This window comes from Bubalus kerabau, chromosome 11 (assembly GCF_029407905.1).
Source record: "Bubalus kerabau isolate K-KA32 ecotype Philippines breed swamp buffalo chromosome 11, PCC_UOA_SB_1v2, whole genome shotgun sequence".
In the NCBI taxonomy this organism is placed as follows: domain Eukaryota; kingdom Metazoa; phylum Chordata; class Mammalia; order Artiodactyla; family Bovidae; genus Bubalus; species Bubalus kerabau.
This window is the reverse complement of record NC_073634.1, coordinates 102327512-102338206: the sequence shown is the minus strand read 5'-3', so window position 1 is coordinate 102338206 and position 10695 is coordinate 102327512. Positions and strand designations below refer to the sequence as shown.

The window sequence follows — 10695 nt, the reverse complement described above, 5'->3', positions numbered from 1 at the left end:
GCATCTGATCACCCTGGTGCCTGACGGATGTGCAGGTTTCTTTCTAATACTTGTTTCCTGCTGGTTCTCAAGGACGGTGCTGATTCCTTTTCCACCTGGTCATCTTTGTATTTTGTTCGTGGTAATTTCTTAAAACTATAACTGAAGTCTAGCATGACAGTTCCTTCCTCCAGGGATCTGTTTGCTTCTGCCACCCACATGCGGTGAGGTCACCTGAACTAAATGTCAAGGTTCTGTGGACCATGGTGGGGCACCCAAACCCAGCCTTCGCACTCATGGGAGGATGGGGTTACTTCTGATTCCCCTTCACCCTAAGGGTAAAGCTCTTCTGAATCAGCTTTAATGAATTAAGAGTTAGAACCCCCACTCCAGACCCTTGAAATGACTGTGTTCATTTCACCCTACAAGGCCTGCAAAACCCAGGTCGGTTTGCACTTATTTCTTTAAAGCCCGACGCCTATCTGCACACCTATCTGCACACTCAAGAAGTAGTGAATTCAACAAGGAGTGGAACTGTTTATCCCGGTACAAGCTGAGGAAGGACAGATATGCTGGTTGTCCTCCGTCCTCAAGGGCTGTCAGTCACACAGAGGAAAAGCCAGGCTTAGAGCAGAGCCAGCCAGGACGACACAGGGAGGTAGACGGGGGTGCTGAAAAATTCACGACGGCAGGGAGCTGACCTCAGATCCTGGTGTGAAGTGTCGCAGAGGCCATTCCAATCCTGGCTTTGGGGGCTGGAGGGGATTAGATGTCTTGGAGATCCTTAGGATTTTTTGGTCTTCGCCACACACCTTTGCCCCTCAGGGTCATGTCCCCACGGCTGTGTCCCAGCCCCCTCCCATCAGCTCAGTAAACGTGCTCAAGCTGCCAGAGTTCAAGATTTTATTTTAAAACAATAGTAAACAATTTCATTGATTTTTCTTAAGTCAAACCACCTCACACTTGGCTTGTCTCAGGCAAAAAAAGTAAAAAAAAATGAGGGAAAGAAAGGAAAATGTGGGGACCGACCAACCTTTCCCAAAATTAGGCCCCTGGTCCTGGTGTCTGGAATGGCTTTGGACACTGTCTTGAACAAATGAGAAAAGAAAGCACCAAAATATTGTGCTTCAGCAGCAGGTTAATAACCTCCATAAAGAAAAGGTGGCGGGGATGGGGGGGAGGAGGGGGATCGGAACGCAGATCCTGAGCAGCCTGGTTCAGCTCTAGAAGCTTCCGAGTTTGGAAGCATCTCCTCTGCACAACTCCATTTCAAAGAGACATCAAGATTGGGAGGAGCTGGCCTCCGAGCTGGGCCCTGGGGATCTGCGAATCACACCCCTGACAAGCCAGGGTGACCCAAGCAGGTTCCCAGCCTCTCGGAGAGGGTGGGAAGGACGAGGAATGCTCAGAGCACACAGAGGGCAGGCTGGGGGCGTGGTGGGGGGACAAGACAGCAGGCCACCGCCTCACTCCCCTCGCCAGTCCCCACTCCCTCTGCAGTTTGTTTGGGTGGAGATGAAGATGAACTGCTACCGGACGGCGGGACAGGAAAGAGCTGTAAACAGCTTGGGTTTGCTCACCCACATGTGCAGGCTCTTTTTGTCAGAGAGGGACCACTGTCTTGGGGACAGGGGACCAGAGAAAGCCCTTGTGATGCAGGGTCGATGCAGGCAGGACACAAGGACGGCAGCGCCAGATGCGTGCTCTCTCTGGGCCCGGCCCCACGCAGGGAACACTGACCGAGGTTCTGGAATGGCATTGGCGGCAGGAAGGGCGTGGGGATGCTCCCTCCAGGGCCCCCAGGCAGGCCACCTCTCGGGCCCAGGAAAAAGGGCCTGGGGAGCTGACCTGGGCCCCTCAGTACGCAAGGAGGCCCCCACACAGCAGGCTCTGCTAGCCTCCTCTCCAAAATCCCATCTGCCTTTGACAAAACCCAAAAATAAATAGTGTGCATTTTTCACGCCACCTGGATTTCCTGGCCCTGTGACCAGAGGTGCGAAACCTCCTTCTCTACCCCACACCCCAGTGCCCATGCCAAGGGCACTCTCTGCCCAACCGGGGACTGGAAGCAGCACTGTGAGGGTCTCTGGCCATGAGCCCCCACCCCCCCGCCAGCAGCAGGCCCTCCAAGGTCCTGGCTGAGGGGCTGGCTCAGCCCTTTGGTCCACTTTGTTCATCAAAATTAAAATAAGCAAAAAAAAGGCTCCACTCGGTGACTTGGATCTGTAGAGGTCTCTACTTCGTCCCTCTGTCTGTCATTCCATCCATCCTGCAAGGCATCATGCAGGCCAGATCTGGAGGCTGGAGCCAGCCACGGTCACCTGTCACTGCAGCTTCGTCCCCAGCTTGCGCTGTCTGTTCCTACAAAATGGGGGTGGGGGGGTCAAATGAGGTGGTTCCTGGCGTTCAGTGAGCCGCCCCCTCAGCTGTCCCCTTCCTACCCCCAATCCCATCAAAATGAATGAATGCCCGCTCCCAGGGGCCCCCGGGGTCAGCTTGAGCCGGGCCAATAGGAGCTCGTGCTCAGGGACCTGGGACTTGGGGCAAAGGGAGGGTCGGTGTCTCTGCTGGGCCTGCACCCCAGGTACTCAGCTCTGGAGTCCAAGTGCAGAGCCAGGAGCCAGGGGCAGGGCTGGGGCCAGGATGAGAGAACAGAGGCATGAGGGACCTGGCTGGATTCCACAAAGTCTTGGGAGCTCCCACTTACAAGTGGGATTCTGTTATTATCAACCGAAACAGACGAGAAGATAGTTGAGTTCTCCTTCTGGGATGTATAGAAGCACAGAGAGGGGAACTGCTGACCCAGTGGATTTCAGTACCTGATTTGGGGGTATGGCTGTGCCTACAATGGGCTCAGGAACCTGAGGGAAGCAGGGATAGTCCTGTTCCCGGGAGGGCCTGGCTGAGGTTCAGATAGGAGGATGGGGCTCGTCAAGAGTCCCACCTGAAATGCAGAAACCCAACTGCACCTGCGGGTCCTGGATGATGCAGTCCCAGCCTCACCCTCTGGCCAGCCTCCTTCTTCCCCTGGGCTCTGGCCACATCTGCCTCTATCTGCTGACTCAGAAGCTTTACACAAGCTGTTTCCTATGCTGACAGCATTCTCCCTGCCAAACCCCAACTCCAAGGGTCCCGCTTTCTCCCACCACACCCAGCCAGCATGGCCAACCACCCCACCCCTGCATCACGTTCCTGCCGTGGGCTCTCAGGACCAAGGCACTGCTCACACAGGTAGGCGCCTGATTCCTCGTGACCACCCCCTGCCTGCCCCCAGCACACAGCCTGGCACAGAGCAGGGGCACGTGGAAGTTTCGGTGAACACAGGGAGGGGCAGGGTGGCTCCAGGAGCCAGGTGGAGAGCCTGGGCCAGCTGCAGCCTCCCGCCAGTAATGGGATTGCCTGTTCTAACCCCCTCAAATCCCCTTTCCTCGCGGAGACGGGGCTTTACCTCTAAGTTCATTAGGATAATATGGACCATGATGTCCTGGACACATGTCCCGACTGGGGGCCCCACCCTACAGCTCCTCTCACCAGGAACCCAGGGCTCCTCAGGAAACCTCCCAGGCTTGCATGGGAGCCCAACCTTGCCTCAGCTCCCCTCTGAACCTGGGAAGGAGCCAGGCCTTCCCCACCTCAGCTGGCATCCCACCCAGGATTTCAAGTGCATGGAGAGGAGAGCTGAGTCAGAAAGTAGCAAAGTCAGCTCCATCCTGACTCGCTGTGCAACCTCTGGTGCCCCTAACTCGCCGTGCCTCAATTTACCCTTCCACAGGAAAGGGTCTGGACAGAACAGCCCCGAAGGGCTGTTGACACACAGGACCCCCTGAGAGTCCTGGCCGCCCAGCTCTCTGGTTCTGGGCCACAGAGGTTAAAAGCATGGCTCTGGGCTCAACAGCCTGGGTTCCCAGTCTGGCTCCCACACCTGCAGTCTGCATATCCTCAGTCAAGTGACTCCTCTCTGAGCCTCAGTTTTCTCATCTGTAAAATGGGGTCCAGGGGAGGACTCAGTGAGGCAGTATAAGAAAAGTGCTTAGACAAAGGTCTGGTTCTCGGGGTGCCTTCTAGAAACGGGACTGGTGCTGCCTGAGGGCTGTGCCCCACTGAGCCAGGACCTGGTGACTGCAGTCCCCTTGACTTACCTGGCTTCTGCTCGGGTTACTGTGTATTCAAACCAGAGGACATTGGGAATAAGGCTCGTGTCTCGGATTAGGAAGAACTCAGAGATAGGCCTGGAGAGACAGACACCCAGAAAGCCAGGCCCACATCAAGGTCTGTCACTGAGCCGGACGTGCCCCCCACCACTAGCACACCCTCCCCCTGCTGATCAGAGTCTTTGCCTGGCCCGTGCCCCCAGGGCCACTGAGAGACCCAGATGGGCCACAGGTGTGACACTCGGGCAGGGACACAGCCCCAAGGTACATACAGCCCAGAACGACACACGCTGCTTTCCAAGTCCCCGAGAGGCCAGGCAAGGACAGAGGCTGGCACCTCGGCTTCTGGACTGAGAAAACCCCTGGGGGAGATAGAAGCCAGGTGAACGGGCCCTGCTCCCTATGCCCACCAGAGGCCTGGGCACTGGGGCCCTCCCCGGGAGACTGAGGCTGGGGTCAGCACGTCTGGGTCCCCCCACTGACGGCCCCTTGGTAGGAGGGGGCCCAGGACGTAGTGTCTGGGATGGTGGGGGGAGAGGGGACAACGACACAGGCGGGAGGCAGTTACCAGGCTGCTATCCTAGGGAACAGCGGGGTGAGGACCTCCTGGGTGAAGACGAACCAGGCGACGGCCATCAGGCCCCCAGCGACGCCCCCGTAGAGCACTTGCCCCCAGGTATGGTACAGCAGGTAGACCCTGGGCCAAGGGCAGAGGCAAGTTCACAGAGCTGGCCGCACACAGGCCTGCACGGCCTGCGCCCCATGCCCGAGTGCCAGCTCCCCCGGGGACCCCTGCACACACACGGGAGACACCCCCAGAGAGGACAGTGTCCTGGGGCCACACAGACTCAGAGCTGCTTCCAGAATTAGGCAAGGGGCCACACCCCAACAGGGGCTCCCGATGCTATAGAGGTGAAGGGACAGCGGGGATACGTCCAGCGTGGCGGGGATACGTCCAGCGTGGCGGGGATACGTCCAGCCCTCGAACTTGGGAGTTTGTCTGTGAGGGACTGCTTCAGGACATGGGAACAGATGGCTGACGCTGGGACCACGGGTCCCACCAAGAGCAGAGAGCAAGGATTGGGTGGCAAGGGACAGCTGGAGCCCTGGCCTTTTAAACTAGAGGCTGGGGGCCCCCTTCCTGGTCCTGCCATAGGCTCCAGGGCTCGGGTCCACCGTGAGGTCCCAGAATCCAGCCAGACCTCAGTGGGCAGAGTCAGGGCGGGGATGGGGGGCCTCTACCTCCCGCTGTACCTGCTGTAGGAGACTAGAAAGGCCACGGTGAGGAGACCCAGCGAGAGCACGTGCCTCCACAGCAAGTCCAGGAACCTGGCGTTGTTCGTTTGGTGCATTCTGGGAAAACAACCCTGTCAGGCGGCCTCAGCCCACAGCCTGGGGCCCCGGCCCCCGGCCCCTGCACACACAGCCCCTGGCCCCACATCTGCAGGCTCCCTGGGCGCCTCCTGCCTTCACTGGAGCTCCTCCCGCCCCCAGGAGAGGCCAAGCCCCAGCCAGCAGGCATCCCAAGTGCTCGCAGCACTTTGGGTCCCCAGCAGAGCCCGGGCAGGAAAGAGGCTCACCTTAAATACAGAAAAAGGAAGGAATAGATGGAGAAGAACCACATAAACTGGGAGTGGCTGGAGGGCATCCCGTACTTGGTGCCCACTGCCGTGTGGGGGCCTGGGGAGGAGAGAGAACAGGGCGTGGTGAGGGGACGCAGGCCTCCCCGGGACACCCTCACCTGGGGGACTCCCGAGGCCCGGGCCCTACCTCCACAGGGCCGTGGCTCCTGGATGACGTGTTTGATTAGCCAGTTGACCCCCTCGTTGAGCGCCAGGCCCCCCAGGAACGAGATCTGCTGGGAAGACGTGTGGTCAGTGGGGCCTCTGGGTAACCTGCCGGCTTCTGACTGAGCCTCCCAGCCCCGGGGACAACCTGGAACCAGCCAGGAGGCTCCACACACTTCAAGAGAGGTGGCGGCGTGGAAGGGAAAGCTAAGCACCTGGGATGGGATGGGGAGGCCCCTCCTCCCCGGGGTGGGGCCGTGGCGGAGCAGGACTCACTCACCGTGTGCAGCTCCCGCTTGAATATAATGAGGGTCACAAAACCAACAATGACAAATACGGGGCTGAGGCTCAGGTAGGCGAGGACGTGGCCAGAGAGGTCACCTGGGAAGACAGGGAGGACAAGGTGAGGACAGGATCGAAGGCGGCCTGGCCCCAAGCAAGTCAAGTGGGGCCTGGGGCAGAGAGGCGGTCCCAGCAGGGCCCCAGAGGGCAGGGCCAGGTGACTGCCTGGGGGCGCCTCTGGGTACTGGCTGACCACACCACCTCGGGCACAGACAGTGTGCCAGGGTGTTTACTGAGCCCTCAAATTCACAGATCGTGAGTGCGAAGCGGGTGCATCACTGGGCCCATTCCACAGATGAAGCCACTGAGTCCCAAAGGAGTCACATGACTGGTCCAAAGTCACACATGCAGGAAGGAGGCGGGATCTGACTAAAACCCAGAGAAGGAGATGGTTGGATAGCATCACCGACTCAGTGGACATATGAGCTTAAGTAAACTCCAGGAGTTGGTGATGGACAGGGAGGCCTGGCGAGCTGCAGTCCATGGGGTTGCAAAGAGTCGGAGACGACTGAGCAACTGAACTGAACTAAATTTACCCATTATCTCGCCAAAGCAGGAATGTGAACCTGGCTTTGTCAGGCCCCAGAGGCTGGACTCTGGACCAGGAGACAGCCCAGCAGGCACATGGATGCCTCTGGAACACAGCACTGTGCTGAAATGGCCCCAGCCAAGCCCTGGGCCTCCAGGGGAACCTGGCACTCTCTGGACAGCATATGGACTTGGGTCTACACTGCAGACTCGGACAGGGAGCAAGGCCGGTCTGCTTTGCCCACTACGGCCGCCTGTTGCAGTAACGGCTACCCACTCCTCTCTACTGGCAAAAAAATGGCCGCCTATTGGCTGCTGCCTTCTACCCCCAGAAAGGCCTGGGAGGGGAGGCAGTGTGAGGATCCTGAAGCCAGCCAACAAGGCCAGCTGCCCCCTTGCTCGAGGGCAGGGCTGACACCGAGTCCAAAGGCTGCCCTCGCCCCTGGAGGCAGGGTGGCTACGTGGCCACTCTGGGGTCAGAGTGTGTGGCTCAGTGCCCACGCCAGCCCTGGTGGCTACACGGACCCTGGCGAGGACTTTACCTCCCTGACCCGCAGCTCTTTCACCTGTGAACCAGGGATATCAGTACCCACCTCCTCTACCCATGGGAGCTTTGACGTGACCAGGCCTGTGTGATACCCGGCTTGGTCGCTGGCACCCAGGGCACTTTTAGGTTTGGAGAACCCAGCATCAAGAAATGGCCCCACCACCAGCCTGGCCTCGCACAGGCAGCTGGGAGGTACCCACACAGGGCCAAGCCCCGCTTCCAGGCTGAAGAGGTGGGCACACACCTGGCCTTGCCCACACTTACCCAGGGTAGGGCAGGCTTTGAACTGGCCTTGGAGAACTGGTCAGATAGTGCTGCCCCAGGCCCGCTGAGTGACACCAAGGTGAGGCTCTTCCCTCTTCCGGGGCTCTGTCTCCTCATCCACACAGTGGCCCAGCCCTGAGACTCTGGGTCTCTCAGCTATCCCCCTGGTGCCCAGGACCCTGGGTCGTGCAGACAGGAAGTGGGTGGCACCCCCAAACCTTTGGCCACCTCCATGGCCTGTCCCACAGCAAGCACTACCTTTGGAACCTGCTGCAGATGCTCTCAGTGACTCTGGCCTCACCATTCTCTGATCGAAGCCCCCAGTGGCTCTCTCTGCCCTTGGGATAAGTCCCACCTCAGCTGAGCTCATCACGCCCTGCAATCCTGGCCCTGCTTGCCTCCCACCCTCTGCTCCACTTCCAGGGACTACATTCTAGTTCCCCAAATACACCAGGCTCTGCCCTACTTCTGGACTCTGGCACACAGTTCCCCGTGCCTGGGAGGCTGTCTGAGTTAACACAACATAAATTGAGCACCCACCACAGTGGCAAAAAAAAAAAAAGACACTTTCCTGCCATTGCAGAGCTCTCAGAATCTGTAACCAGGACGTCGTTTATGACACCACTCATTAGTGGAGACATCTGTCCAGTATCTGTCTCTCTCTCTAGAGAGCAGGCACCATGAGTGCAGGAATGGGATCCCTACACCCCACTCGGCCCCCAAACCCAGCACAGCACTCGACACTTAACCAGGCTCTAAAATGATGTTAGGGCTTCCGTGGTGGTTCAACAGTAAAGATTCTGCTTGCCAATGCAGGAGACATGGGTTCGATCTCTGGGTTGGAAGATCCCCTGGAGGAGGAAATGACAACCCACTCCAGTATTCTTGTCTGAAGAATTCCAAGGACAGAGGAGCCTGGCGGGCTACAGTCCATGGGGTGGCCAAGAGTCAGACACGACTTAGCGACTAAACAAAAACAAAATGATCTTAAATGAATGGAGGAAGGAAACAAGCGTCAGTGTAATGAGGGCTGTGAAGGAGAAGTGCAGGGGGGTCACAAAAGAATTAGCAGGGGACTAGAAGACCCCCAGAGAAGAGGCCCTCAGGCTCAGCCAGGTCCCTCCTCTGGTCCCTGAAAAGGGTCCTTAATCACAGCCTGAGTCATGCTGCTCACATCTGCCAGGTTCCTTCCTCTCACCGTGAGCACCCAGAAAAGCTACTCCCTGCCCAGGGAGGGGAAATCATGAAGGTGCTGAGACCCTAAGGTAAGACTCTTCCCTTTTCCAGGCCGCAGTTTCCCTCCTGTATAGTGGGTTTTATTGTCCACCCCCCCCCCAGTCCAGGAGTTCAGGGACATATCCATCTGTTCACCATCCAAAACACAGAGCAAGCCCAGGGCCTGGCATTCAGGAGGTGCTCAGTGGACACCAGCTGAATGAATGATGGGTGAACGGTGGGCAGGCAGGCAGATGACAAGCTAGAGCAATAGTAGGGCCACCCCACCCCCCACTAGAACCCAGAACACCTAGGGTCAAAGTTCCCTGGCATCCAGCCCTGGGGCCCTCAGCAGGGCTAGGTTCTCACGTCTCTGCACGAGCAGGCCCTTCCTGGGGCCACCAGGGCTGAGAGGACGCCCCCCCCTCCCCCCGCCAGCCTCACCCTACACCCAACCATCCTACACAGAGATGGAGGCGTGGGCTTGAGAGGGTCCTGGGAAGGCGGGATCACGTTCACTGCAGTTATTTCTTGAATGTTTACTCTATACCAGGCACTGCACTCAGCATTTCTCATACCTCCTGTTTCTGATTCTCGCACCACCACTAGAAGGGAGGCACTGTGATCAGTTCCACTTTGAAAAGGCACAGAGGGGTGAAGTCACTTGCACAAGACCACGGCTTGAACTCTGACCCCAAGGCCCAAGCTCTAAAGCGCCTCCGGAACAGGTCACTCCAAGACCTGCCAGGTAGAAAGCCCTGAGCTTCTAGAGCTGGGTCCAATGAGAAGCTCCAGGGGTTGTCTGCCCCCACCCCCCCAGGTCCCCTGAGTTGTGGAGCAGTGCCCTGCCCAGGGCGTGGCATCAGAAGTACTCCAACAACGAAGAGCTGCCTGGCCTCGATTTGCACACTCCCAGCAATGGAGAGCTCTTTCTTACGGCTGCCCAATAGCACTGTTTGCAGAAAGCAGGCACTCCCTACGCGCCGGGGAGAAAGTCCAGCCTCTCCGGCTCCGAGAAGGGCAGAGAAGAAAGGCCCTGGTCCGGGCCAGTTATCCTTTCCTACCTCACCCAGACCACCGCCCCATGACAGCCCACCGGCGCCCCGGGACCCAGGGGAGCTCCCCGGACGCGCAGCCGCAGAGTGAGCGAGAGACGCTCACAATTTTGCCCAGCTCATCGCCACACCACTGCGCCTGCGCGGCGCGCGCGCCGGCCGAACCCCTCCAAGGCTCACTATTTGACAGTTCCCACCCGGGTACCCCGGCGCCCCCTCCGCGGGCTTGCGCCTGCCAAAGCACCAGGCACTGACAGGCCGGCCTCGGGAAGTCGTCCTCGGAGCCGCGGTTGCCTTTTACCTGCAGGATATTCGACGTGAGTGAGGGTCACCGGCCGCCATGAAGCGGGGAGCGAGCACTGTCCGTCCGCTGCCATCTTACCCGGAGACCGGGCTTCGCCCAGTAGCCAATGGGGAGCCAGGGGGGCGGTGGTCCTGACCTATCACGCCGGAGAGGCTCCGCTCACCCAATCGGAGACCGATACAGGTAGCGGCGCAGCCATTCAGAGTGCAGGCCGTGGGGCTGGCCCGAACGGCGAATCAGAAGGCAGGGCCCCTAGGAGCCTTTTAGCCGTCCCAGCCAGCGCCCAATCCGGGGCGAGCGCAGGTAAGTGCCTGACCAATCAGAGAAGAGGAGGGCTTCGGCGAGCAACAGGGGGCAGAACAGCCAATCAGAAGGTGAGACCGGCTCGCCGTGTGGGCAGGGCGGGCCAATCAGCCTCTAGCTTGGGGGGCGTGTTGAATTTTTGGTGGGAGCTTTGGTTTTGGGGGATCTGCGCGGAGTGAAGTCTGCCTCAGTACTCTGATCCCGCCCGGGGTCTGCATGT

At 58.9% G+C, this 10695-nt stretch overlaps 1 protein-coding gene across 2 annotated transcripts; it reads right to left on the bottom strand.

The window, feature by feature from the left end:
- Window positions 1-868: 868 nt before the first annotated feature.
- On the bottom strand, window positions 869-10269 carry DOLPP1 (dolichyldiphosphatase 1). 2 transcript variants are annotated; one of them, XM_055541361.1, is made up of 9 exons: window positions 10170-10269; window positions 6198-6298; window positions 5901-5985; window positions 5711-5810; window positions 5385-5483; window positions 4699-4827; window positions 4119-4208; window positions 2799-2881; window positions 869-2340 (listed from the first exon to the last, which is right to left on the bottom strand). In XM_055541361.1, the coding sequence occupies exons 1-8, from the start codon at window positions 10243-10245 to the stop codon at window positions 2833-2835; spliced, it is 729 nt and encodes a 242-aa protein (XP_055397336.1). In that variant the 5' UTR covers window positions 10246-10269; the 3' UTR covers window positions 869-2340; window positions 2799-2832. The 2 variants fall into 2 exon arrangements, with proteins under 2 accessions (XP_055397336.1, XP_055397337.1); XM_055541362.1 differs by lacking the exon at window positions 2799-2881.
- Window positions 10270-10695: the final 426 nt, after the last annotated feature.